We start from the raw sequence: 27,591 nt of genomic DNA on the forward strand, positions 1-27,591 counted from the left end.
TACAAGTAGGCACTTTAGTTGTGAACAGAACGGAGAGTCGACAGTAGGGAAACAAAAAGAGACAGACACAATTACAATTTTGAAGTTAAAGCGTTGAGCTAAGATGATTGATTTCAGGTGAAATTTAAATTGAACTATGTAGAATTTATAAATTAAAGGTATTATGGTAAGGAAGAGTAACTTATTCCCGGGCTCGGATGATATCGGAGAATTCGGGCTTGAGGGAAGCACCGCCAACGAGGAATCCATCGATGTCGGGCTTGGCCGCGAGTTCTAAGGAAAAAATGAAGAAAGGGATGATGTCGAGGAGCTTACCTTTGCAGTTCTTGCCGTTGACGGAACCACCGTAGAGGATTCGAACGGAATCAGCGACTTCCTGGGATACTTCAGCCTTGAGCCAGGCTCGGAGCTTCTCGTGGATGTCTTGCGCCTGCTCGGGAGTAGCGACCTTGCCGGTTCCGATAGCCCAGACTGGCTCGTAAGCGATAACGACCTTGCTCCAGTCATCGACGTTGTCCTAGATCACATTTTATCAAAGAAAGAGAATGGGTCATTTCTTGCCTTGATGAACTTCATCTGGTTGAAAACGACTTCTTCGGTCTTGCCAGCTTCTCGTTCTTCAAGCTGTTCTCCGATGCATGGAATGATGTTGAGTCCAGTGGCGAGGGCTTTCTTACACTTCTCGCCAATGAGTTCGTCGGACTCGCCGAAGACATGTCGTCGCTCGGAGTGGCCGAGGATGACCCAGTTGACTCCCAAATCCCTTAAAAGAAAACTTGTAAACAATCGATATCAAAAGAGCGCGACTTACTTCAAGAAATCAGCAGAAGTCTCTCCGGTGAAAGCACCCTTGGCTTCTTTGTAGCAGTTCTGAGCAGCAACCTGAACGCTGGCGTTGGTGATTTTCGACTGGGCATAGGTGAGGTAGACATCTGGTGCTCCACAGACGACTAAAAAAATTTATACCTTCATCGATCTTCCTTCCCTTACCTTGGACGCCTTCAGGAACCTTGGTAGCATTGAGCCCGTCGGTTATGGTATCGATGGTGGCTTTGGAGCCATTCATCTTCCAGTTGCCACCGACAAAGAAGTTTCGGGTCATCTTTTTTTTAAAGAGGTCTGAAAAACGGGGGTTAAAACTAAAACTGAAGGGTTGTTCCAATGGCGATTTGTTGTTTTCAATGAAAAATAAATATTCTAGAAAAATAGTGGCTGCATAGAATTAAGAAATAAATCAGATGTAAAAGGCAGTTTCTTTTTCAATGTATTCTGATCCAAGGCCGAGGTTGAAGTTGTACGTGGCGATTTGACCGGGACTTCCAGTTCCCGCTATGCAAAAAGTTGAGCTTGGGAAAGATTGTTGGCGTTACCGATGATAAGAAGTTTGCTAGTGACGATCATCTTGTCGACATTCAGCGGGTTTCTGTGAATTCTATCGATCAGCTTCCCGGTTTTATGATCCCAAATCGACAGGAACTTCGCATCTCCGCCCGCAAGCAAAACATCGAAATAGGGATGAATCTCCAAGCATCGAATAGCGCCAAGTTGAGCGGACCAGTTTCGAAGCTGCTGACCTTTTTCAAATTTTTAACGCACTGATTCTGTTCCATTTGATTTCGATTTCTCGATCGACAACAAATCAACGAGAAATCGACGTCAAAATTTGACGGTCAAATACAGAAAATCAAGAATTTCCTTATAAGAATACGTCAGTATTTTAAAATCTTTCCTGTCCAGCTCCAGATTCTTATTTTCCCCTCTGAACAAGCCGAAGCTGCATTTGCCTCTCCGCAGGAAACGTCCAAAATCTCATCGTACGTCTTTTGCGCCGAAAAGAGCAGCTTTCCATCTACCAGGCTCCACCTTAAATTCTTGTTGAAGACAACTGTAATTTCATTTATGGGCGTACCCTCGTACTGTGCCGGAGGCACCGCCAGTGACGAAGCGATTTCGCTTGACATCGGAGCAAATTACACCTTAAAAAATTAACTCCACGACGAACAAGAAAGTCCCTCACCTTCCGAAGAAATGGACGCACAATCGATCCAGTACTTCTTCTCCAAATCAAAGATCTTCGTCAACCCATTCCAAGCCGTGACAACGACGCGATTCCAGCCAGAGGATATCTTCAAAGATGTCACTTCGATATTTTCATCATCGGAGACTTCGAAATTGGACTTTTCCGAGCGCTGATGAATACTGTCGACGATGAGGGTATTTCCAATGATTCCGGCGTAGCTGTTCGGCTCGAAATAGATCAGATGATCCACCTGAACAATATTTTTCCGTAAGATATTCCCCAACATGTAAAAGAATACTATAAACGATCTGATAAAATATACGAGTGGAAGATTTTTATCATCCCCCGCTGTGAGACTTCTCGAGTAGCGCTCTCCTTTGGATATGAGATGACATTAAAAGAGAGAAATACTTGACGTTGGCATCACTTGAATTTATTGGGAATTATAAAATGAACATCAAGAAGCTTTCCTTCCTGTATACGCAAAACACTTTCGTTACAATGATACATACTCAGTTTTAATAAACAACAACAAATAAACATACTATATGTTACATACCGAAAGTGAGTTGTTATTCGAATCTTCAAGATAATATCTTCTATCCAAAAGTTTCCTCGTCGCCAGGTTAAAAATCAGCACGCATCCATCTTCCTCCGCTCCGACGAGCAAAAAGTTTTCCCCAGCCAGCGCTACGGAAGAAAACCTTTCCCTCTTGTTTTCAAGCGGAATGCTGATCGATTCGCACGTTTCTTCGTCATCGATGGTCAAATTTCCAAAATGGGCCAGCGCTGCTGTGCGACCATTTGCGTGGTCCAGCGCTTGAATTCGATTTCGTCTGACAGTTCTGGTGCTCACTGAAAAGATCATTAAACACCTGACCTCACAAGAGGGCACTGATTTCTTCAAAAGGATAACTATTTTCTACACTGGGCAAAGTTAACCCTTTTTCTTGAGAAAATGTGCCACACATTTATGAAGAAAAAATTCATGGTAAAAACTTGAAAAAGATTAAAGAAAAGTCTAATAAAGATAACACTTTTTCTAGGGAAAAAGGAAGCGATCAAGTGATCTAAGTTCGGACTCCAATGGTAGTTCACTAATAAAGGTGCGAAAAAAAACCGAAAACTTGAGAATTTATAATTTTGAAAAGCCAAAACGAATAAGCCCAAAGAAATTCTACCAGCTTGGGAAAGTCCTGCGCCATGGCGGCCATGAATACAGGAAATCTTCGAAATTATTAAACACTCATTTTTGATAACGCAAAATTTTGAGATTGAAAACACGACGTTTTGAAAAGTTCGTCATCGTCGAATCCACTACCGGGGAAAGTATTGGTTGGTTGAAGATCTGGAAAATCTTGCACGAACTATTTACGGGTTTACAACACTGTTTAGCGCTAGAATCAAACAAGCTTTTGAAAACTCGAAAAAGACTGTTCAGAATGCGTGACAAAAGAAAACCGTCAAAAGTTGGAAGCGACGCTCCAGGCGAGTTCCTGCCACCTTTCAAAAGTCTCTGAACACAACATTCGAAAGCTCCTTTTGGAGAACTGGCCTGACACTGATCGAATCGTGGTTGTTATGCAAGAAGCACAGTCACACCTTTTGGAGATGTTCGTTTGCTACATGGGCGAGCGCTCGTAAATTATCTCTCTGTAAATAACCCAAAGATTTTAAAAGTGGATTTTAAATAAATCTATCGCCATTTCCGTGTTTACCGAGAAATCTCAAGTATTTGTCCTAGCAACTGTTGCACTAGTACTTCATCTAAATTCTCTCCGAAGCCTCCGAAAAATTCGCTTCGATTAAAAACTCGTCAGTCTCTATTTATCGAGGGTAGTCTTCAAGGATTTCAACTGACCATTTGATCAATAAGAGGCTCAGCAAACCCTGAAGAAAACCTGCTTCAGGATCGTGAAAGCATCGCGGCTTCATTTCTCGTAGCTGCGTTTCATGAGAGATCTTTCAGTGCCCTGAGTCAGGTTTTCAACACAGGTTGCCTGAGCATAGATAAGGGGTATTTTGACTTACATTTGAACTCCCCATTCTTCCAATTTCGCTGCAGCTGATCCGCCCGATGATACAATCGTCTGTATATATTTTCACTCTGATAGTCCACTACTGTCAGATCTCCAAGAAGAGTTCTTTCGAGCGAAACCCAGTCGTTTTTCTTGCATAAGGCGCGCCATAAACTCGGCCGGAGAATCGCCCTTCGCCAATCTCTCAAAAAGGCTTTACAAAATCAAATTATTAGAATTCTAACGCTCTTCTATCTCGTTGAAGCCTTTCTCTTGATGTCAGACTAGCGTTGAGAACATCCTTGCCGCTGAGGTAGGAGAAAATCTGGTCGGTTATTTCTGGCGGAAATTGAGCGACGAAATCGTGGGCAAGATGGACTTTTGCTCTTTCTGCGAATGCTCGGATCACATTCTCTGGCAGTTGCTGGAGAAACTGGTCGACCAGCGAGTCAAGCTCGTCTCAATTCGGGCTTGAGTTTGAGGTACGCCCAGACAAGTGACAATTACGCAACTTGCCACAGAAACGATCTCGTAACAAGCCTGCATCTGAGATTGCGCTCAGTTGGGTAACCAGCTCTTTCATCCTTCACTCTCTCTCGATTTCCGAAATCAAGTCATCAAACACTCTTGTTTTCAAAAAATCTCTAAAACATGCAGTTTATTTTGGACTACTGGCAATCAATTTTGGAATTATACGGAGCTAATCAATATTTTAATAAAAAACAGTAGTTTGACGTCAAAGCTAATTTCATCCCCAAGACTCGTGTTGGAAAGTAATTTGCTCAAGAACGGATCAGAAGATCGATTCTTGAGCCTTGAAATCTCTATTTCTAATTTTCAATTATTCCTTGTTTTGAATCTTGGGCGAATAATTCATCTATCGACTCTCGGGTTGAAATTTGTCTTGATTGAAAATTGACCAATTTTGATATTTCTGAAGCGATGAGTAGAAAGAAAAGTCGGGATATGTTTTTCGATAACATTTATTTGGTTTGTTTCATTCGTTTATCATACAGCTAGAATATTCAGAATACCTTTTCGCCCTCTTTTTTTTCAAAAACTAAGAATGGCGAGTCCACTTCTTTTTAACAGATACAAATTCAGATATTTTTGTCGAAGAAAGTCAAACACAGGAGATCGGTGGGTTTGGCACACCGGCAGTTCATAAAAAGCGATTTTTTATCAGTAGTTTCTGTTTTTCAATTATGTCTTTTAAATTTTTTCAAGACTCCTTGGAAAGATATAAATAGAGAAGAGATTTAGGTGGGGGACAAAATGATGGTTGAGAAAATTATGAGTTTTGCTTCTCTTATTTTATGTTTGCTTGCGGAATTTTCGTAGAATCGGGTAGATGTTGTTGAAAGCATCGTCGATTTCTTAAAACATACGCATGAATTCATCTTTTTCTAAATACAGTACGGTACCTTTTCGTTGCTTCGCCCCTGTGAGAACAACTTTCCCCGAGACAAAGATCAAGAGCACCAGCTTCGGCTTGATCATCCGATAGACCAAGCCAGGGAACAGCTCCGGCTCAAAGGAAGTAAACTGCGCATGATTCAAAACAAGCTGCTCCAGACGAATCGCAAATTTGACATCAACGGAGCCGACCATATTCTGGATCTTGAAGTCTTTGAATTTCGCAGGAAAACCGAGTTTTTGAATCACTCGCGCGTATTTTCGCGCTGCAAGTCGGGATTTTTCCTCTGATTTTGCTCCTGAAAACGAAAGGTTATCGAAAAAATCTTCAATAGAAAAGCTTTCTATTTTTCTCTAAAAGCGGAGAAGCCGCTTGTTATTTACCTGTACAAACCATCTTCCCCGAGGAAAAGATCAGCGCAGTGGTTCTTGGTTCTCGAATTCTCATAATCACCGCGGCGAATCGTTTTGGATTGTATTCGGCGTTTCGAGCTCGCATCGCGATGCTTTTGAGGTCAAGCTTTCCACAGTCCAGATCTACTGTAGCAACTGAAGGAAGCAATAAAGATGGGGAAAGAGTCGTTTTGTTTACCGATATTTTGAATTTGTGGGCTTGAAACGCCATTGTCGAGGGCTGATCTTGGCGTGGCGGGAGGATACTCGGATTGAACGGATTGTGGACCACTCTGCTCGTTGATGACGCCCATTCTTTTGACGGAAGCGACTGCATTTGAGGGAGGGCCGCGCATGTTAGAAGCAGGACCAGGAGTGTGGCCATAGCTGATAGTAGGGCCGGGGGTAGCGGGAGCGTAACTTTGATGAGTTTTCGAACAAACGATGAAAACTACTGGAGTATTTTTCGTTGACGATTAGCACGCGTCATTTTGTATTCAAATGATCGTTTTCAGAAACCATTCCTGTAACTTGCCCCAGAATTGCCATAAATAGGTCCAGGAGTAGCTGGTGGTTGATCTCCATACATTGGTCCTGGAGTTGGAGGAATCCCATAGCCAGGAGTGGCCGGCGTTCCGGGATTGTAGCTCATCGCACTGAACGAAAATTTCTAGAGATTGAAGTCATTTCAATACGGGATCATAAATGATAAGATTCTAATTGCTTTTAGATATTTTTAGTCGTTTCTTATGATGACAGCTTAATTCAATGATACTCACCCTCTTCTGGCGTTATTGCAAGAAAATCTTATCTTTTCGAAATTTCAATCAAACAAAATTGTTATCTACGCGTACGATTACTTCCGATGATTACCTTCTCTCGAAGTTTTCAACTGGCTGGTTTCTAGTAAAATTCCTCTTCTATATTCTATCTAATCTTCGTTTTCGTCCCTTTTTTATTCGTAGTTCTGAAAGTTCGATTGAGCCGTCCGATTCAAGCAGAGCGCCGTTGCGTAATCAGCTCTTCTTGATTGGCCGCCTCTGTCCAATCGCCGCCGCGCTGGAAAAATGAATCATTTATCCTTCCCTGGGCGTATTCTCGACAGGAGAATCACAAGTTCGCGTAATTTTCGCTTGTTTTTCGCGTCTCTCCGAGAGTTATTTTCTTGTGACGGTCAAGAAGGGCCTTTGACGCCTTTCATTTTGTAAAATAAAAAATACTGTTGTTACACAATTTCCAGCTAAGATAGAGAAGTAACGAAATTCTGGGTCTAGAAAAAGGACTCAATGGGAAAATGCGTTCGTTACAGTTACTTCAGTTTCTCGTACTTGGAAGCAAGGCGGAGATAGATGTCTACAACAGGTAAGAATGATTGCAATAAGCAATTACTACTATACTAAAACAACTGTTTACTTTTGGCAAAATTTTGGCAAGTGGCTATCTTCCAAAGCAAACGATATTTGTAAATTAATCGTATTTTCGCTCAAACGATTCGTTTTTTTCGTAAATTAACAAAATAATCACATGTTAGACGGGTCGAAAAAGGTCGAGACAAAATACCACCATAATAAATATTCTTCTTGTTTGTACATAAGCATGAATGTTCTTGTCTCGTTACATAAAGGTTGATAACGTAGGAGAATTCGATCCTATATCTGCCTGTATAAAAGGTCTCCGATAGCGTTGTAGTCATTGTTCTCAGTACCTCGCTCATGAGTAACGATAGTTTCGATAATTTTCATTGAAAACGAAACGAATCACCAATATTTTATTGCTCCACAAAGGCTACGTCTCTCCCCGCTCTCAAACTTCTCAAACAGAGAAAATTTCAAAAAGAGCATGGGTTTTTCAACGATCGTTATTTACAATTCAATTCTTAGCTCGCTCGTGGTCGTCGACAAGTTTCTATCGCTCGATGCGTACTTCGGCTCCGATCTCCCAGATGACGGCCTTTTCGGTCGAATTTCTCTAGCATCTCCTATCGAAGCCTGCGATGTTCCAATCAAGCCTGCGCCTGCTCCCTACAGACTTCAAAATGAAACCGTTCTCCCCATCGCCCTCATTTCCAGAGGCACCTGCTCGTTTCTCGACAAAATTCAAGCCGCAACAGAAGCTGGTTTCGCCGCGGCAATAGTTTTTACCCTCCCAGATGATCCTCCTACGGGAATGGGGCCCACTGGCTATCCTGAGTTTATTCCTGCAGGTACGGGACAATGAGAATTAGTTATACTGTGAAAATGGCCAGAAATGAGTAGCCCTTCGATTGAAGTCAAAATCATGATCCTCGAAAAGGATTCTAGAGCTTAGAATATCAATTTTCTCATCGAGAACCCGACCTTACAACAATAATGCAATACTATGGTATCTGTATATTGTATATCTTCTGTAAGATTGAGTTTTCAATAAGAAATGAATTTTCTAAGCTCTAGAATCTTCTTCGAGGATGATGATTTTAACCATATTCGAAAGATCAGTGTTCTCTAATCGTCTTCTCTAATGATGCAAGGCCTTTTACTGTCATTTAAGATCTTCTTTGGTCCGTTTTTTTTTCCGAAAATGGCATCAAACAATAGCATAATCATCATTATCTTTTCTAGTGATGACGACATTTGACGCTGGAGAATTCCTCAAGAGCGAAAAAGACCACATCTTCGTCCGTCTTCTTCCAACAGACGATCCATTTCCTTTCCCGCAGCATCTTCTTTGGCCCTTTGCTTCTGCCGTGGGAGGTTGTCTACTAATCATGCTCGTAAGAAATGAAACAGCTGGATCCAGTTAATCATTCATGATTTCAGATTTCGACGATCGTAAAGCTCGCCCGCGAATACAAAAAAGCCCGGAAAGGAAGACTTTCCCGAAAGAAGCTCAATACGCTTCCGATCATCAAATTCAACCCGCAAGAACACGGCTCGCGATTTGAAAGCTGCGCGATCTGCATCGAAGAATTCAAAGCGGGGGAGAAGATTCGAGAGCTGCCTTGTAAGCATGGCTATCACAAGATCTGCATCGACCCTTGGCTAACATCAAACAGGTATAAATCCAATCATAGCTCCTTTTTCAACCTTTCTATTCTTCAGAAAAGTATGTCCCCTCTGCAAGCAAATCGTACTTCCAAGCTCGGATGATGAAGCTTCTGAAAACGAAGACTCCCCTTTAATCCGACCTGAAGGACCCGAGCTCCAAGATGGTAAGATCTTTCCTCCGCCTCTTCCAACCTCAACCCTGTTTTTAGACGAGGAAAGAAGCGTCGGCTGGGCCGCAGCTTTTTCCCGCAGCAGTCCTCGTGCGCGTGGTCCTTCAGTAAGCAGCTACACTTCACTAGATGGCGAAGTCAATCCCGTCTTCGCGACAGGTAAGAAGTTTGATGCGACAAGTGCCGAATCGGTTTCAGAAAACTCGACGAACACTTCAACAACATTATCCTCACAAATCGCGGTCCCAATCGACGATGAAGGCGTTCCCATTATTCGTAAGAGATTCTCCTTTCGAATCAAGTTACAGTAGCTTCAGATCTCCCCGTGGAAACAGACTCGGACGATGCCGACGACGAATCGACTCCCAGGAATGATCCAGCGACGGTATGAAGAAGACGCTCCCTCAACGCATTCCCACTCTCTTTTTGAGCTTTCCTAATTGTTCCCTTTCCAAAGTTCCCTGGTCAAATGATGGTATATTGAAAATTTCCAAATCTCTTCGGCTGAAAGTTTCTTTATGTTCTAGCCTTGTTCTTACTTCAAAAACTATTGTATAATGGCTTAAATTAAACAATAAACCAGCAAACTATTCAACAAAAAACATCGTTTTTTCATCGTTTCTAGTAGTGCATTTCGCACTCGAGAAAGACAGAACATTCAGAATCACGGGAAGAGTTTCTATTTCTTTCCTCTTGGCTCATTTCTCGCAGGCGCTTCTTGACAGGTTGATTTCCAAAGAGACGCATGTTGTAGACGAGTTTCTGCTGTTCAATTTCCATCCGGTCCCTATTATAATTACGATTAGTTTGATGAACGAGCATACCTGCATCCTTTTCTCAGGCCATAAAAGGACAAGAGCAAGCCGAATGCAGCAATTATCCACAAAATAGCAATCAACCATGTTTCTTCTAGCAATATTACACTTCCAAAACGAAGGTACATCGCTGCAATCGTACTGAAAGTTCAGTTAAAAGATGGCTTTTTTGATGAGCACCATAAAAATTATAATTTTTATTTTAGTTTATATCTAAAAAATATATACATATGTGACAACCTAAAGTGAACACTCACGTTACTGACCCGAAGAAAAAAGATAAAATTGATATTCTTCAATAATTACCATGAAATCAAAATCATTGTCAATATGAGCCCACACAAAGGTGGTCGTAGAAAGGGATCGCATAAAGAAGGGTGTTCTGGTTGCAATGGCTGAATTAGAAAATAAATTCCTATTTATTTATCAATTCCTATTATACGGTAAAAATAATTCGTTTGAATAATCTTACTCTTATCAGCTCTCCATTTGCGGAAGATATCTTTCTTGAAAATGCAGCTTCCTCTAGTCGTGACATGATACTCCTAGACCTCGTCCGTGGACTGATTTCCTTTTCTCTATTTGAATATAAACTCATTTGAAGATTTTAAGACAGGATGAAATTAGGCAGCTAGGTCTTTCAAGAAAGCTTTGTTTATTTTTCTTTTTATTCTCTCGTAAAATCTCGTGTCCTTTTTATAGAGAAAAATGGGTCTAATTGATTCACAGGATAAATTGATCGATCACTGGTACTCTCCATGTTCCGTTACGCCGCATTTTACGGGCGTTTTAAAATTTTCCTTCGTTTAATTTATTCATTATTTCAAGCTTTTTTACGTTATTTGGAAATATTCCGTGAGAATTCACCTTATGGAAAGCACTCTCAGAAAGCCAGAAAAGACTTTCTTTTCGAGTGAAGAAAAACATGGTCGCCTTGAAACTCTCATTTTTAAACCTTGTCTTTGGGGATCTCCTCTGCACAGAGAACTGCAAAACCGACCTGGGAAACTGCTACAGTGCTTGCGAAGCTGACCAGTACTGTAAATACCTGTGCACAGCCGATTTCAACCGCTGCGAAGAAGAATGCCCAGAGAGAAGCTGCGCTGATTACTGTTGCGAGCATCTCGGCTCAGGAGTTCCCGGATGTTCCTATATGGTCAAGTATTACGATGCTAAATTATGCTCAGCCTCGTGCTCTGACGAGTGCTATCTGTGCTACGATACTGTCGTCAATGATTATGAATGCTATACGTCAGCATTGAATGATGTCACTTGCGATTGCGATAGAACCCTTTGCAACTAGAATCTTGAATAAACGAATCCCACGAAAATACCAGACATGTTAAAATTAAGTGCATTGAAAGAAAAAACCCCGGGTTCAATAAAATAATCGGATGAGATGATCGATTACAGTATGTTCGCTGCTGTCTCGTGCTAATAATTCCAGTTTCTCACTGAAATCCAGGGCGAAAAGCGATTGGTGACGGCTTTTCAGTCCCTGGAGAAATCAATTTCTTGCGTTTGGAAAAGATACTACAAAAGAGAATCTGACGTAGAACATGAAGGTCTCATGACATGATAAATGAAATCAGCAGTGTGTAAGCAGAGAGAAATTAGTGATGCAAGAAATCGTGAATAAATAAAGGTAAACTTTAGTTTAATTCAATTCTTAGTGGTCTCTTTGAAGCCAAAACTGCGTTGTTTGATTAAAAATAGTTTATCAACTGGTTAATTATTTTTAAATATAAAAATAAATTCAGAGTAGTAGGATTATGGTTCTCGCAAAATGAGAGTTTTATTATCTGTCTCCAAACCCATCTAAAAGACAATAGAACTAGGGGATAGAAGAAAATCTGTCATTAATCTTGAGAATTTCTTTACCGCAGAAAGAGAATCTAGTAAAACCCCTCTTATCCCCAATTTCTACTTTCTCGCGCCCTCGCGTGCAAACAACGAAGAGAATCCACTCATCAAGAGCTGATCGTATCCCGGGCAATTCTAATTGACCACAAACAAATCCGTGTCGTTGAGAAAGTTGTTCTTTCGATAAGTTCCACAAAAGACAAAGGCGCCGAGCAAACCCGCCTCCGTGAGTAAATTCTTTTGAAATTTTATTTTCAATGCCTCCTGTTGAACAAAAAACTTCCTAAAGCCAAGTGTAGAGGAGATTACAGAGATTAACCAGAAAATTATGCGAGAACCATAATCAAGCGAAGATTTTTAGAGACAAAAATTTTTATCAAATTTTGACGACGGATTCCATTGAAAATAATCATCGAAATTGTCATTTAAAATAGGAGGTGGCCTAAAACGTCATGAAGTTGCCCTCAAAAATGTCTAAAATCCGTTCTTTCTCGGCCTTCAATTTTGGAACATGTCATTTTCTTGTTGTAGAAACAAAAAGAAATCTTTATTTACTCAGAAAATGTCATTTGTTTAACTCCAACAGTCATTTTTTGATCTTTTGGTATTCGAAAGAAAAGAGAGACTTGTGGGAAGTGAAAGAAGTAGGAGCGAAAAAAGTTGTTTTCTGATTTAAATTGTTAAATATTTAGTCCCTGCAAGTATTTGTTCAGAAAGCAACCGATGAGTCTCTCTGTCAGCAAATCTCCGCTCAGAGGTCAGAACTCAAAGGGAACTTAGAGATATTTGAATAATGAAGAACCAAGATATTTTCGTGAAAACCATAATAATCATATTTTCAAGAGGGTATTTATATATCCGGAAAATCGAAGTATTTTGATCAGATCAAGCAATTTTCAAAATCGTCATGTAGTTATTAAATATTATTGATATTAGTGCAGAACGAATCCTATGAAGCTAACCCATGGTTAGGGTCCAAAAAGCTGCGTTGAGAGCATAAAAATCGCCTGACGCCGGGGAAAAGATGATAACGCCAATTTTAGGAGTGCTTGTTCAAATAATTCTATTTACCCAACTATCTTGTCTCTAGTATTCTACCGAGAAAATATCCTACCCTATCCTAATAGACAATTGCGGCCTACCGCCTTTTGGCTTGGTGACCACTAGTCAACTTGGTCATTGATCAAGTGCACTTGAGTTTTACTGGAGTGGTGTTCATCTTGACACATTTTTAATTTTGTAGAATGTGATGACAGACGAGCCAGAAGAAGACAATTCGACTCAAATCTCAAAATGGCTTGTGGGTCAGATTCTGGAAGAAGTTGTTCCAGACTCTCATGGCCCTACAGAAGGCTGGGTCGGCGAACCAGAGGAAGAACCCGAGGAAGATCAAGAACCAGAAGAAGTCGAGCAAGAAATTGAGGGACCAGCAAATGCAGAAAATGACAAGAATGATGGAAAATCTGAAAGGGAGTCACCTATTAATATTTACTCCTTGTCAAACGCAGCCGACTTGATGGTTGATTCTGTTTTGGTAAGCGCTTTCGCCAATATCAACAATCAGACTATTCATCTACTAAAATTTTCATTAGAGCCATGTCGCGCAGAATCTCAATAATAACAGGGCGATTTCTCCGTTTCCAAATGTCACAGGAAGGGTCTATTGCTTTCTTGTTCTTTTCGCCTTTATTTCGTAAAAATAAGCCCATAAAAAGTCGAGGATAGCGGCTCATCTCGCCCAACCACCGGAAAACGAACACCAGTTCCTACAGTCCTCAAACAGGAATCAACAAGCAGTGAGGAAATTTCCTACCAAAGTCAAGGTATTAAGGCTTAGTCTTTCTTTCTCTAGAATCATAAAAATAGATTACCATTCATAACAAAGTAACTTTTTTTAAACAAACATTATGAAAAGCCCCTTTAAAAAATCTTACTCAGTCCCAAATACAGGTAAAATGAAGAAGATCTAACAAATTTTATCACTAGAAAATGGCGAAGAAATCAATGTCGGAGACTCTCTCGATCTGCAAGAAACGGATGTCACAGAAGTCGATACATCAGATTCGGAAATTCTCCCAAATGTCTCCGGTGCGATGGACAAAAATAAAAGGCGAATGAGCACTGTTATCTCACTCGACAAAATCGAGGAGAATTTGGAAAATGACGACGGAATCGAAGATATTCTAAGCGATGAAACAGACGATGGAACAGGAAAGGTTGAAAACGATCTCCGTTGAAGACGAGTTTTGTTGTTTTTCAACCTAAGAAAAGACAGCGATTCTAGCGTGGAAATGAGAAAGCCTCTCAACCGACCGCGCTCAGCATCTTTGGCGAAGCTTCGAGATGAGTCCATGGCAAAAATCGACCCGATAAGAGGATCTCCTCCTGGTGACAAGCCGCCGGAACCGCTCTCTGATCGGGATTTGTCACAACATCTTGGGCCAGGCAGAAATCTGAATGTCTGGATTGGAACTTGGAATTTAGGACTTTCTACAGGTTTGCTTGATTTTCGGAACCAAGAAGGATGTTTTGATTTTAGATGTCGATCTGGTGCAACTTCAAAACTTTTTAAATGTCCAGAGTTCCACTCGCAAAGATGTTTACATATTCGGCTGTCAGGAAATCAACTCCGAGTCTGTCTACACATGGGAAGTGCAGCTTCAGAAGTGCGTCGGCAAAAAGTACATACTCCTCCATGCCGTCAGATTCGGCACCATTCATCTGTCCATATTTGTTCGGCACGAGCTTCAGACCAAGGTGGGACACTAATTTCGATGACGATTTCTCGAAGAATTGACTTTCTCTTTTTTTTAAGATTATTTGTTTGAACGGAACAAATCTTTCGATTTTCGCACTTCATTCATGTGAATTTTAGTGTTCGACAATTGATTGGGGAGTGCTTTCAGTTCGCGCGATGAGTCAAATCAAGACGAAGGGAGTTGCTGCTTGTGCGCTGCAAATCTTCGGCACCAAGTTCTTATTTATGAACAGCCATTTTAAGGTGACCCCTCTCAAATCGTTTATCTTCAAACAGGACTTTCTAGGCAGGAGAAACGCAGAACAGCTTGGAAGGAAGGGTCAGAAACTATCGGACGATCCGAAGCAAGTTGAGATTAAGGCGCTCTAGAACTCAATTAAAAGGTACTGATCCATTTTTGGGCAAATTTTAAGAAAGATTTAGGTCCAAATAATGCTTTAACAATTGTGCAAGAAAAGTATGATGTAAATTTTGACGACTACGACTGTATATTTTGGTTTGGCGATCTCAACTTCAGGTGAGAATGGTTTATGGAGATACATATTTATAACATTGAAATCAAGGAGGAACCCAGAATCGGGAGAAGATGAGCTCCGTGCTTGTATAAAACGCTCGCTTTGCTTCGAAGATTTCCTCGAACAGCCGATTCAATTCGACCCGACTTACAAGTTCCAGCCAAATACTCAGATCTACGACCTCAGTAGGTCGCTTCGCTGCCCTAGCCATACAGTAAGAGATACAGTATTCAAGCAATCAATTCATCCAAACCCTAGGATCGAATCTTGTATCTAAATCGTGTGCCGATCTCTCCCGTCTACTACAACAGCTATCCAGAACTAAACCACTCGGACCATCGACCAGTGGCTGCAATTTTCCAAGTTCAAGTTTCGCCAGTTACGCCTAAAAACGCACCGTTGTCCGTGAACAACGGCGAATTCGTGGTCAGCGTCTTCAAAGCCGCTTTTTATACGCCGCAGATGGATAATTTGAAATCTTCAACTACCTCCGGCACTGCCTCCAAACTCGGTGGTCCTTCCAAAGTCTGTACCATACTCTGAGATCTACTGAGAAAAACACACTTTATATTTTCTTATCAACACGCTCCATTTTCATACAAAAATGTGAATATATTTAATAAAAAAGAAAGATAAAATCGGTTAATCTTTCACTTTGTTTGGAATAAAATAATATTTTTATAACAAGCTTGTGGAACGATTCAAAATGAATACAATTTGTCGAAAATACCAATTTTCTTTCACAAGTGGTTGTAGTGGAGTCACGCAACAACATTATGCAAGTTAGCGTCTGGGCAAGTTAGCGTCAAAGTTGCCGGTTATAAAAAATAATTTTTTTTCTCGAAATTTTTATATCGAACACTGAATACAGTTTTCAGAAAGTAAAGGTGCCATTATTTCAAAGTTATTTTGACAGAGGTTTGAGAATTCAGGCATTTTTTGGGATTAATGTTCTAATAAACTTTGAAATCGACTGTCAAAATGAGTGTACTCTCGGAGTACAAAAATATAATTTCAAAACGTTAAACAAAATTTGCTCGAAAGAAATGGAAAATATGACCGCTTTTCACACGGAAAGGTCGAGGTTAGATTCTAAGAGGGGACTGACTGTCTACCAGACTAAGACATGCTGAAAGAGCCATTCAACGCTCCACGGATCGCCCACCCACTTTAGACGCTAACTTGCCCAAGACGCTAACTTTCCCAAAACGCTAATTTGCACAATCTTGGGGAAGTTAGCGACTGGGGAAGTTAGCGTGACTCGGTTGGAGTGGGTTTCATTTCGAGATTTCGATCAACGCGCATTCCTTTGACGGGGATAGGCTGATATCTTACCTTTTCTTTTTTGATTTCCCTTTTTATTTTCAAAATCGACATTTCGAGAATTTCTCTTGCATAAGTTGCAGCAATCTTCCATCTAAGAGAAAATGTCAAAAATTAGTTTTACGAACCTGCAAACGAAAAATACCACGAAATATGCCGGCTATGATTCAGTCTTCCGCCAAAAATACTATGGGTGCAAGAATTGCTATTATCTCACCGAGAATATGCACAAGCTTGAGAATGGCGAATTTAAATGTACCAACTGGAAGGGCCTTAAATATAAATTGAGAGACTCTAAATATATGATACGTTCTGAACTTGACAAGATTATAATTAATTTTTCTGGTTTATTTGTTAACTACCGGTTTCGGATAAAATCCTACATCAGGCTTAACAGACAATAAACAATTATTCCTATTATAAATTATAAAATATAGATATTAATTATTAACAATATAAAAGCCTTCTGAAGCCATGAATCGGGGAAATATGAGCTTGCTCCATGTGATGCAGAGTTCAACTGCCCAGCCGGGAAATGTGGTGCCACGAATCTCTCTTTCAGGGAGTTCATGCTCGGAAAATGTTGTGATGCAGCAAAGGTCAAACAAAATGGAGAAGGAAGTGGTTTTTATAGATTTTTCCCAAAGTCATGAAAGTAGTTGATTAAGAAAATATAGACCATCACAGACAAAAACAAGTACGTGAAACTGGTCATGGAAAGCTTGGATCGGGCCAAAAATGACGAATGCGAAGCTGAAAATAAGCTTCAAAAGCAGGGGTCTGATAATCATTCGAAAATAGAAATAATAAAAAAATGCCGGCGATTTTGCCTTATGTCGATCCAGACCCCGGATCACAGGCAAAAAAGGCCGTTGAGGATGCTGAAAAGCATGTTGAATGGGCAAAAAAGGATCGAGAGAGCATGGAAGCCACCTTGAAAATCGCATTTGGCAGTGCTTTGCGACAGATGGGAGTTTCAGGTACTTTTGCATTTATTAATCGTGACTTAATTTCCATTTTAAGAGCCAAAAGAAGACGAGGGACCCGCTTGCAACGTTTGCTTGGAAGGCTACAACAAAGAAGATCGTCACGAGTGTACTCTTCACTGTGGTCATCGATCCTGCCACAAGTGCTTGACCGGTCTTCCTGAGAAGCTTTGCCCAATCTGCCGCAAGGAATTCACAAATGAGCAGATCATCAAGCTTTTCTGAAGAAAAACTTTCTTCCTGTCTGTTTTCTCCGAGTTAGACATCGTCGAGAATAAAGTAAAATTAAAAATGATTCTTTTGTTTTCATTCGATCAAGCAAGCAAAAAGGATGAAAGACAAAGCACGGCAAAAATACCAGTTGTTACAACTGAGTTGTAGCAGTTATTCGATTTTGTCTCCAGGAAAAATTTCAAGACATTTTGACTCAGAATACGTCTTATTTCGCCCATTATCAAGAATCTGCGATGGGCGGATGAGCCGGGCGTTCCCGCCGGCGAGCGCAATAAATTGGACCGATCATCAAGTGAGATAAGTACTTTCAATATTCTGATTACTTCTGACAATTAAACTCTATTTTAAACTTTTCTTTCTTCATAAATAACAGAGAATAAAGTTTTTAGAAGCTATGGCCGAGCCAAAGATTTTCGCCGCCGAGGAGGACTGCCGATCCAACTGGACCGACTCCATGGCCGACTACAACGAGGCCGACACTCATCTCGCCATCGAGGGAAAGCCCGTCATGGAGCGATGGGAGACTCCATTCATGAACAAACTCGCTGACATTGCCGCTTCCAACGGTGGAAAATGCCTTGAAGTTGGCTTCGGAATGGCCATTTCTGCCACTCAATTCCAGAAAAACGACATCACTGGTAAGATTGACCTTCAAATAATAGACTGGGCCAAAGCCATTAAAAAGACATCATAAGTAGCACTTATAAAAAAAGTTTTTATTGCTCAATAAGTTCATTTTTAGATCACTACATCATCGAGTGCAACGACGGTGTCCTCAAGCGACTCGAAAACTGGAAGAAAGAGCAGCCCCACAACGTCCACCCCTGCCCTGGTTTCTGGGAAGATGCCGCGCCTAAGCTCGAAGGTAAATAATCGCTCGATTCAATTCGCGTTCTCATCGTTGATTTCAGATGGTATGTTTGACGGAATCATGTACGATACCTACCCTCTTTCCGAAGAAACCTGGCACACACATCAATTCGATTTCATCAAGGTACAATCTCTTCTTTCTCAACCCTTTTAAAAAAATCCTCTCCAAGAAACACGCTTTTCGACTTCTTCGAAAAGGAGGTGTTCTTTCTTTCTGCAACTTGACTAGCTTCGGTGAACTCATGAAGGTAAAACAACTCAATTTTCGCATCACCAACAATATCTTTTCAGACAACTTACCCCAAGACAAAACAAGGCATCGAAATGCTCTTCATCGAGACCCAACTCCCCCACCTCCTGGAAGCCGGATTCAAGCGACAAAACATCTCCTGGGAAGTCATCTCCAACCAGCCACCAGCTGATTGCAAGTACTACGACACTGAATGGATGCTCGCACCAACTTGCATCAAAGAATAGATCTTCTTTGAACATCCTACATGTAGCCTTTTTCAAAATCTCTGTCCTTCGAAATAAATAACTCCCATAAACAAACACTGTATTTGACGGTCGATGGAATGAATTTAATCAACTAAGTAAAAAAAGAACACCAGGAATAACTTTTCGCGGCTGCGATCATTAAGATAATTGGGAGATATTGGCGGTCCCATTTTGGTCAGCCGCACATCCTAATAACACTTTTTAAATTATTCATTACTTCTTTCCCACTTTTCTTTAACCGCACTTTCTCTTAACAAATATGATGCAAGATGCATTTTCTGATAGTGCTTCTACTCATCATATAAAATATATTTGGAGACGGAAATAGGAAGAATGCGCTGTGGACAGATAATGCAATTTGTATATTTTGAGAATAAAAGTCGGATCATCCGCCACAAACATTCGGATACTGAAGGCAGATTATGGTCGCCGTTTATTTCCCATTTTAGAGAAATGACATTTTCAAAGAATGATAAAATTCATTTCAATCTATGCTTCTTATTTGATCAGAGTACACGATAGTACAAGTTCTTCACGTTGTAGTCAAAAGCACTTGGGTACCAAGGATTCGACAGATAGACAGAGATTTGTTTATTCGTCAATTCGTTCGCCTTTGACGTGGCCATTTGAAAAGAAGATATTTCTTTTCCATCTTTCTTTACAGATAAAGCTTGAAAAGAGGTGAATATAGTGAATGACTTTTGTGAATTTACCAACTGATGATGTGAAACTCGAAACTTGTTTTTGTGTAAATGTATAGGTACTCCATTTTCCATCCTGACACTGTGAAAAAGGGCCTCTTTCCCATTTGCCGTTGCGTCCCGGGGAATCATTATTATAAAGTATTGCCACATCTCCAGAACCGAACTCAGATTGCCAAATAGTGAAGAATCTATTGCCAAAACTACCGTGAATACCACCCGTAGTGAGATGTAGTATGTTTAGCCATGAGCCACGTCCATGTCTGGTTGAGCACTCAACATCAATGGATATCTCAAAATTTAATGCAGCCGTGAAATGTCTTTTTGAAAGTCAAGAAAACTAAAGAAAGTGATGTAAAGAAAAGATATCCTACTGGTAATATAACTAGCATTCGAAACTTTTCCCAAGTAGTTGTCCTCTTTTAGGTTTTATCGGAGAATTTCGGACAAATGATTTACAATTATCTTTCCCTTCACATGGATCTTTTGCAAGTATCTTTCTATTTATCTTTTCGATCAGAGCTGGCTTTTCCATGACCAATTTTTCTAAAGTTTCATCGCCAATAAGCGAGTGTGCGCATGGGTTTACAACTTCATTGCCATAACATTCTCTGATGAAATCAGAAGACGAAATATTCTTCTCAATAGCATCGTGCCGACATAAAACGTATTTTGTCTGAAGGGAAATTATGAACCTTTGAAGCATAATGCTTTCTATTACGTAAAGCGGCTCAGAAACTTGAAAATCATCAAAAACTTGATGAAACTCTTTCGAGTCACATGCCTCCTCGATGCACTCTCTTTCCAAATCTCCTCTTTTCCACATCTCTTCATAACCTTCATTTGCTCTTTTCCTGCGTAAAAACGCGCTGGCTTTTTCTTTTGATAAAGTGTTTTCACCAAAGACAGATGCAAAAATGAGGATAAAAATCCTCATAATGATCTTTTAGAAAACTCAGCGTTTATGAACAAAGTCTGTTTTTTCATCCATCTTCCGGCGTATTTATTTGAACAATCTCGAGAAAGCAAATATTTTGTATCTAGTTTGTTCTCCTTCTTGTGCATGGATAATTAATTACCCGTTGAGTGGTTTTGCTGTCTGGAAGTTGTCAAATTACGAAAGGACGCTCTCGTTGCGCTAGAATCCATCTATCACTTGGGCACGCGAGGCGGTTCCTCTTGCGACGGCTGATCGATCATTTTTGCGTTTTCCTGCGCCACGAAAATGATGCTGGATAGCGTTTAATTAAAGTATAATATGGCAAGGAAGTGGATCGGCAATTACCCAAGCCTCCTAATCACCGCTAGGGCCCTCAAGAAAGCGAGCAAGCGAGCAAGTTTCTGAAAAAACGAGTTAAGCTGCAACCGCAATTTGGAAATTAATTTGAAAATTGTGTCGGAGTTATTTGTTAGGTGGCTTTTTATGTTTAGGCGGCGGGAGAAAAGGCGCCGCCGTGTACCCAGGTAAACACCACAAAGAACACCACCAAAAGGACTGATTTTGTTTCTAATCCGCAGATGCAAGTTGCAACATGTTTACAACAGAAGCCCAACGATTCATTATGGAATGGAGCAGACTTTTTGTTTACGAAAAATTCTGGATTCGATAACCGAATTACGATGAAGTTTTCTTCCAAGAATTTTCTTTTTTACGGTGTATCTCTAGAATCTTGGCTAGTGGTTAGGGTTAGGGACTGGGAACACTTAACGGGGGTTTGGGGGGGCGTAGCCCCCTGGTTTAGGATTTAGGGGGGGTCCCGGGGGGCTTAGCCCCCAGGGTTAGGTTTAGGGTTAGGGGCAGCTCTAATGATAACCCCCTACTACCTTTTACAGTCGTGGAATTTGCCATTACGAACTTCTCACTCATTTCATGATTAAATTAGCTGGGATTACAGACTCGGCGGAATGGAGAATTAGTGGCCTTGTCGAATTGTCTTTACAGCGGCTAAACCGGGCCCATTTTCATTCTCTACTTACACGGCGTTATGGTCGCTGCCCGCGCTGGGAAAAACCCACACTCGGTAATATTTATAAAGAATTTCAATTTTGACTCCTTTACGCGCCAAAAAGTACAACCCAGAACAAGCGGCTACGGTACTTGTTTTTCGATGTCGCTTTATTTGTTCATTATTTACAGTGAAAAATTACAGTCACAAAAAATTACAGCGAGGATGAAAATGAATGAGAGGCAGCGAAGAATAATGTTTAAAAACGAGCAGATAGCATTTTTACTATTTTTTTTAAAGTCGATGGAACTGAAGAAAATCTGGCGGCCGGGCAGAACTTTTTGCTCAAGAACGAAATGAAGCTCAGCTGGTGATGGAATCGTCCATATCTTCAACGGGAGAGTCGACTTCGTTCATTTCGACGGCTTCGCCGGATTCCATCTTTTCTCGCTTGTACTTTGTTCGGCGGTTTTGGAACCAGACTTTGACCTGAAAAAAATGAGCGTTAGAAAAGTGACTGTAAAGAGCTTTTCGGTAAAAATAGCCGCATGCGGCTTCAGAGCTTCTTTTCGAAGCCGCGAAGGGCTTCATCGCAAAAGTGACAATTGTGGAAATTGCTGTCAAATGTACTAAAATTGGTATTAGAGATGCTTCAACCACATTTTGGCAGCTTTATTTTCCCCGTGCTTGAAATTCATTTAGTTATCAGCCGCCTGCCAGTGCTCGACATAAAAGGGGTTAATATTATATTTTCGCACCTCTCGCTCTCGATTAAAAAAATCTACACATTTGGCGGCTTATCCAAATGCAGTGCGGCGGGATCAAACGCCCGAGCGCTTCCTGTCTAGAGTTCCGAGTACCAAGTTCCAATTTTGTTGTTTTTAAAAAGGTTGATAAGAAGCGTGAAGAGGCGCCGACACTGTCAGTCACACCACGCGTTGGAGGGTTAGACAGGTTAAGAAAAGAACATTGGGGCGAAATTGACATCCATCTGACAGTAAAAAAAAACGATTTTGAGCCAAAATTTCAACGATTTTAAAATTCGAATTTGACGAAAAAATGGCTCGTTTTTGATAAAGCTTATCAGCTTGTGAATGTTTCTAGAGTAAACTGAGGGTACTTTCATCAGCGAGTGGTTAACCCATCAGCCTCATTTTTGCCAATTAAAGTGGCTTTCCAAACATAATAAATGATAACCCGTCATAACTAGCGAAAACGCTGAATTTTTCAATAAGAAAAAGTTGTTTTCTCAAATTTAAGACTCGCTGGAAAATCGCGTAATCGGATCACTTTCAAAGTGGCCCTGTTTTGCCTTCAATTAGCAAGTACTCATCTGCGTTTACATTTCATTTTCGCGAAATTACGATCTTAGTGGGATTCATGAAAGGCGCCTCAGTTTATCCGAGGCGACCACAAGATTAAACTTATTACTTTTCGGGCGGCGGCTATTTGTGCAGTGGCTCACCGAGGTGGACCACGAGCCACGGTAAAAGCGGAGATGATGTTTAACTTTTAAGGGGGTAACCCGCCTTGTTGTCTTTGGAAGCATTTTACTGCCAAATTATCTTTTTTAATCGTCTGGTAATCGTTTTTCCAAGAATTAATGTAGTGACACCCTTATTTCAGAGCTCATTTTTCAAATGCCAAAATAAGGGTATCACTCTAAAAACTCTTGATGAAATTTCTTTTCCAAGAATTAATAAAGTGAAACCCTTATTTCAGACCTTCTTTTAACTGATGAAATAAGGGTATCAATCTACAAACTTTTGATGATTTTTTTCTCGAAAAAGGTCTACCCCCTTAAATTTTCTTTACAAAGGATGAACTTAATCCCAATGAAATCGGTTTCTTTATGATTTGGGCCCGATTCTAGCGCCCATTTTCTAAAGCGGAAGCTGCTCGTCTTCGGGGGTTCTAAGGAACACAACCTGGGCCAAAGAAAACAGCGATTTCCGCAAGGTGTAGGCACTTGGGCAAGTTAATGAGTCGGATTAGCACGCGTCGAAATCCGAGCTGCAATTTTCATCTCTTATCAGGACTAATTGCAGCGCACAAAGAGGGCTTGCTTTTCCGGTGCTTTATTTCGCGGCCGCAAATGGGGATGGACAATTATGACATTATCGCGAGAATACTATCCCCTTCAACTATTTGCAACAAATAGCAGATTATCGCGCGAGCCTGATATGCATTTTAAAACCAATTTACCAGCAATCAGGTTCATTTTTTCGAGTACTAAATTAGCGATCCAATTATGCTAACTTCTTTACAGAAAATGATTTTTTTTCAGAAAATCATAAATAATCTATTTTAAAGTTTCTTTTATATTTTTAGCTCTTAGAAATACTGGTACACAATTTAGAACAGTTATAGATTTACATCATGCAGTACCATGGTGGCTAGATAGACTAGAATTTTTTGAGATTGAGTCACGTGCGTAGAGTGTCCCTAATTTGAGAATTAGAACACCTCGGCGGCGGATGAAAGTCGCCTGACAAATCGCCCATTTAGAAACAATAATTTTTATTAAAAGGGTGTTTGTGACGGGATTTCAAGCTCTGCCGATCCGGAAAATTTTTCCCCCTCAATTTCGGCAATCTTATAAATTTGAAATATCCGCCTTTTATAAAATCCAAATCAAAAAGAAAGTAGCAACCATAAAAATTCAAAAATTCATGTGCGTCAATCATGTGATTCATGTCATGTCAAAAGAGAGAGAGTTGCTATTCGGAAGTGCTAAAACGCTCCGAGTTAGAAAATAACACAAATTCCAGTTGTCACTTTTGCGGTCACTTTTTTTGGGGGCTCTTGCTTGAAAGTTACCTGTGTCTCGGTTAGGCCAAGGTTCTTTGCCAGGGTTTTTCGCTCGGCTCCGACGACATATCTACAAATTCGCGGTTAATTCTTGCCCCAAAAACAGCAATATAAAATTCATCTATTGACTTACTGGTTCTTTTTGAATTCTTGTTCGAGTCTCATCAGCTGTGCGGGAGTGAAAGCAGTTCTGATCCTCTTCGGCTTCCTGAGAAACGGATTGTTCATGAAGGGGTTGAGCGGGGACATGGTCGGATACGGAGCTAGAAAAAAGGATGAGGAAAGTCGTGGTACACGGTTAATTCAATTTTCGCCGCTTGTTTTACTTTTAGCGCGCTAAATGCCCATCATTTCCCTGCGCCGCCAATTTCTCGCATATTTCATAATAGCCTGTTCAATAGTTCCCGCGGTGGTGGTGTTGGTTTTACACAGAAATTACTATAATTATGCCCACCCTGCGCAGCGTATGACGCCTTGCCGCCAATTTGGCTTGCAAAGGAATTGGTGAGAAGTACACCAGGGCAGAAATTTATGTAGCACGCATTGCAAATTGATCAATCCCAAAAATGCGAAAATCGATGCTCAACTTACAAACCCCTCTTATTATAAGAAGAGTAATCTTATGATTTTCTCATTTCTTGTGCCGATCCAGGTGAGTCTGAGACCTGGGCTCGGCAACCTGTGTAGAAATCCTGAGTCAGGGTCTGAGAGAACTGAAATGAAAAGCCGCGCAGCGGCTTTTTAAAAATGAAGCCGCAAAGCGGCTTCAAAAATATTACCATTTCAATCTATTAAAGATTCTGGCGAAGCCGCTTAGCGGCTTCGTTTGAAAAAAAAGCCGCTGCGCGGCTTTTCATTTAAGTTTTTTCAGACCCTGACTCAGGCTTTCTACACAGGTTGCCGAGTTCAGTCTGAGACTCAACATCGATCTCGTATAATGAGCTGATTAGAGCTAATTAGTGAGTGTTATTGAACGATAATTTTACGATCTTAAAAACAACCCACTCAGAAAAAAAATAGCAGATTCAGAAGATTGTCATTCTATTCAGCTTCCTCCTGGACGCCATTTGTGCTCATCTGCTTCCTTTCTTGATCCTTTTAATCCTCGAAGGGATCCAAAATTACCCCCGGGTCAAAATTACAGCTGGGGTCACCTCTTCCGGACACCAAGTCGCGCCTCTGGATTAATCTAATTCTACAGTGTTTTCCGCGAAAAAGACTCATTCATTTCAAATTGCTTTGTCCTTGGTCTTTGAGTCAGTATTCTCATTAATTGACAGATCGAGAGTTTCTCTCACACCCGCTATAAATTGATTTAGGCCTCATTTAGCAGCTAAGTCATGATCAATGGGAGATATTACGCCCGGGCAACACTAAAACCCGCGACGTCGCGACGGCTCGCGAAAACATTCTTCGCGTCAGTTCTATTAGCGCTAGAATTGGCGCCAGTTCTTTGATAAAGCCCCTGTACTTACAAGCTCGCGCGAACATTCCCATTGGCACGCCGTAGCCGACCGGGCCGCGCAGGGGTCCAGGGGCAGCTTCCGAGGATGCTGAAACTGCAGGAAACGTAGGATGCTGAGTCGCTGCTGCGGCTGCTGCTGCGGCTTGGGCGGCTTGAGCAGCCTGAGCTTGAGCGGCTTGAGCTTGTGCTTGGATGTGAGCTTGGATTTGAGCAGTTTGGGCGTGCAGTTGTGCTTGTTGCTTTTGCTGCAAAAGGAGTAGTTCTGCCAGTGCATTGTGCGTGGGCATCAGGGGGTTGGAGAGGCCAGAGATGGCGGAGAGCCCACTCGGCGCAGAAACGACTGGGGTTGGGATCGAAACCGGGGTGGGGATCGAAGTTGGTACTGCAGAAGCTGCTGGAGGAGGGCTCGGCGCGGGCGACTCTGATTTTGGACTGGGTGGGAGAGGAGTATCTTCAGGCAGACGGGTGAGCGTCGAAAGGCCGGGGATGCCTGGCTGAGCGGCGGTTCCGGCAGTTCCAGTTCCGGCAGTAGCAGTTGCCCCGGCAGCGAGTTGAGAGAATAGACCACCTTGGGTCAGTCGAAGAAGAGCTGCTTGTTGTGCTGCGAGGAGTTCCATGACTGATGCGGGGAGACCAGTTGCTGCTGGTTCAGCTGGCTTCGGAATTTCCTAAAGAGGGTTAGCAAGGGTTTCTTTTTGTGGGGAATTTCTCACCTCTATTTTTGCTTCTGGAGTGGCTGGCGAGCTTTGCTCATTGTTAGGGATGATTTCGACTGGAGAAGGGCTTCGTTCGAGATGTTTGGAGGTCTCGGGATCCGAGTTCGAGCCAGAGTTGGAGCTGGAATTGGAACTGGTGTTGGAGATCACGGGACTCTGAGGTTCCCGAGCAGCAGCAGCGAGAATGCTTGTTATGTCGAACTTTTTCTTGCTTTCCAGCAGCACTTGAGGAATCGTCAGCGCTGTGTTCTGCGCCATTGTACTCATCCTCTTTTCTGTTGTGGTTGATGATCTCTTTTTTGGAGGAGAAAGAATGCAGTCTCTGGATTTTTCTATTCTTTTCTGACGTCTTCAAAATTGACTTCGAGGAAAATGTGAATGTGTGAGGAAATTAATATCAATATCGGAATATTTTGGAGTGTTTATCGTTAGTAGCAGGCTGACGAGCGCGCTGGAAAATGGTGAGGACGCGTGGCGCTAGAGGAAGCAAGCTGAGATACGTTCGAGCGCTCCGCAGCGCCCGAAAAAGGGAGCGAGCAGATTCGCGGGTTTCCCTTCTTTTTTTCTCTGGATACGTTTACGTATGGTGTGAAATTGTGCTGTTGTGGACCAAAAATATTGTTCTCTGATGAAAAATTTCTTGATTTATATTTCAAAATTTAAATTAAATAAACGATTCTAAATAGAAAACTTTCAACTAAAATTAAACTTTATTTTTATAGAAGAAGGATACTGTAATCTTGGAATATTACAGTTTGATGCTTTTTTTAAGAAAGTTGTTATTAATATGACCAAATTTTGTACTTTTGGGGTACCTTTATTGGAATCTTTCTGACTTTTGATAATTTCGAAATCATTAGTTTCTTGTTTCTAGTGATTATTAATTAGCAATAGGAGGAAGTAGAAGACCAGATGTAAGACACTCCCGTGGTATTAATGTTGACTGATCGGTCTATTAATATTGCCTTCGTAAGTTTCACAGACTAATGGGAGAATTATCGAGGTTGATGATTCGAATCGTAAATGACCTTGAATAAGGCAATAATGCTT

General features: G+C 41.2%; 9 protein-coding genes across 10 annotated transcripts; 5 read left to right on the forward strand and 4 right to left on the reverse strand.

Moving 5' to 3' along the window:
- LOC145706872 (triosephosphate isomerase B-like) lies at window positions 1-22,440 on the reverse strand. Of its 2 annotated transcripts, XM_081784338.1 has the most exons (6): window positions 22,428-22,440; window positions 991-1,102; window positions 812-950; window positions 562-763; window positions 316-517; window positions 1-273 (listed from the first exon to the last, which is right to left on the reverse strand). In XM_081784338.1, the coding sequence occupies exons 2-6, from the start codon at window positions 1,100-1,102 to the stop codon at window positions 182-184; spliced, it is 747 nt and encodes a 248-aa protein (XP_081640464.1). In that variant the 5' UTR covers window positions 22,428-22,440; the 3' UTR covers window positions 1-181. The 2 variants fall into 2 exon arrangements, with proteins under 2 accessions (XP_081640464.1, XP_081640455.1); XM_081784329.1 differs by lacking the exon at window positions 22,428-22,440 and having other exon boundaries at window positions 991-1,141.
- On the reverse strand, window positions 1,147-4,621 carry LOC145712260 (uncharacterized). Its single transcript, XM_081789949.1, has 8 exons — window positions 4,546-4,621; window positions 4,284-4,497; window positions 4,052-4,242; window positions 2,580-2,875; window positions 2,018-2,270; window positions 1,910-1,976; window positions 1,371-1,863; window positions 1,147-1,329 (listed from the first exon to the last, which is right to left on the reverse strand). Exons 1-7 carry the CDS (start codon window positions 4,619-4,621, stop codon window positions 1,710-1,712), a joined length of 1,251 nt encoding a protein of 416 aa, XP_081646075.1. The 3' UTR covers window positions 1,147-1,329; window positions 1,371-1,709.
- On the reverse strand, window positions 5,004-6,878 carry LOC145706852 (uncharacterized). The gene is made up of 6 exons (XM_081784306.1): window positions 6,721-6,878; window positions 6,372-6,503; window positions 6,047-6,267; window positions 5,839-6,003; window positions 5,463-5,753; window positions 5,004-5,414 (listed from the first exon to the last, which is right to left on the reverse strand). The coding sequence occupies exons 2-6, from the start codon at window positions 6,497-6,499 to the stop codon at window positions 5,353-5,355; spliced, it is 867 nt and encodes a 288-aa protein (XP_081640432.1). The 5' UTR covers window positions 6,500-6,503; window positions 6,721-6,878; the 3' UTR covers window positions 5,004-5,352.
- Window positions 6,936-9,635, forward strand: LOC145706832 (E3 ubiquitin-protein ligase RNF13-like). The gene is made up of 8 exons (XM_081784283.1): window positions 6,936-7,209; window positions 7,728-8,050; window positions 8,445-8,596; window positions 8,643-8,878; window positions 8,925-9,034; window positions 9,080-9,199; window positions 9,239-9,316; window positions 9,358-9,635. Exons 1-8 carry the CDS (start codon window positions 7,142-7,144, stop codon window positions 9,429-9,431), a joined length of 1,161 nt encoding a protein of 386 aa, XP_081640409.1. The 5' UTR covers window positions 6,936-7,141; the 3' UTR covers window positions 9,432-9,635.
- Window positions 12,966-13,970, forward strand: LOC145706897 (uncharacterized). Its single transcript, XM_081784359.1, has 4 exons — window positions 12,966-13,252; window positions 13,311-13,376; window positions 13,439-13,541; window positions 13,705-13,970. Exons 1-4 carry the CDS (start codon window positions 12,968-12,970, stop codon window positions 13,953-13,955), a joined length of 705 nt encoding a protein of 234 aa, XP_081640485.1. The 5' UTR covers window positions 12,966-12,967; the 3' UTR covers window positions 13,956-13,970.
- On the forward strand, window positions 13,990-15,589 carry LOC145706822 (phosphatidylinositol polyphosphate 5-phosphatase type IV-like). The gene is made up of 7 exons (XM_081784272.1): window positions 13,990-14,214; window positions 14,258-14,475; window positions 14,594-14,719; window positions 14,763-14,859; window positions 14,900-14,993; window positions 15,040-15,205; window positions 15,250-15,589. Exons 1-7 carry the CDS (start codon window positions 14,010-14,012, stop codon window positions 15,532-15,534), a joined length of 1,191 nt encoding a protein of 396 aa, XP_081640398.1. The 5' UTR covers window positions 13,990-14,009; the 3' UTR covers window positions 15,535-15,589.
- LOC145695400 (mitochondrial ubiquitin ligase activator of NFKB 1-like) lies at window positions 17,175-17,549 on the forward strand. Its single transcript, XM_081772387.1, has 2 exons — window positions 17,175-17,294; window positions 17,338-17,549. Exons 1-2 carry the CDS (start codon window positions 17,237-17,239, stop codon window positions 17,523-17,525), a joined length of 246 nt encoding a protein of 81 aa, XP_081628513.1. The 5' UTR covers window positions 17,175-17,236; the 3' UTR covers window positions 17,526-17,549.
- On the forward strand, window positions 17,924-18,956 carry LOC145706887 (guanidinoacetate N-methyltransferase A-like). The gene is made up of 5 exons (XM_081784348.1): window positions 17,924-18,172; window positions 18,277-18,399; window positions 18,446-18,528; window positions 18,575-18,652; window positions 18,696-18,956. The coding sequence occupies exons 1-5, from the start codon at window positions 17,929-17,931 to the stop codon at window positions 18,879-18,881; spliced, it is 714 nt and encodes a 237-aa protein (XP_081640474.1). The 5' UTR covers window positions 17,924-17,928; the 3' UTR covers window positions 18,882-18,956.
- On the reverse strand, window positions 21,713-26,974 carry LOC145706811 (uncharacterized). Its single transcript, XM_081784261.1, has 5 exons — window positions 26,539-26,974; window positions 25,836-26,493; window positions 24,494-24,623; window positions 24,370-24,430; window positions 21,713-22,038 (listed from the first exon to the last, which is right to left on the reverse strand). The coding sequence occupies exons 1-5, from the start codon at window positions 26,806-26,808 to the stop codon at window positions 21,913-21,915; spliced, it is 1,245 nt and encodes a 414-aa protein (XP_081640387.1). The 5' UTR covers window positions 26,809-26,974; the 3' UTR covers window positions 21,713-21,912.
- Between the last annotated feature and the right edge of the window lie 617 nt (window positions 26,975-27,591).

The sequence above is a fragment of the Oikopleura dioica genome, chromosome 1 (assembly GCF_907165135.1).
Source record: "Oikopleura dioica chromosome 1, OKI2018_I68_1.0, whole genome shotgun sequence".
Classification (NCBI taxonomy): Eukaryota; Metazoa; Chordata; class Appendicularia; order Copelata; family Oikopleuridae; genus Oikopleura; species Oikopleura dioica.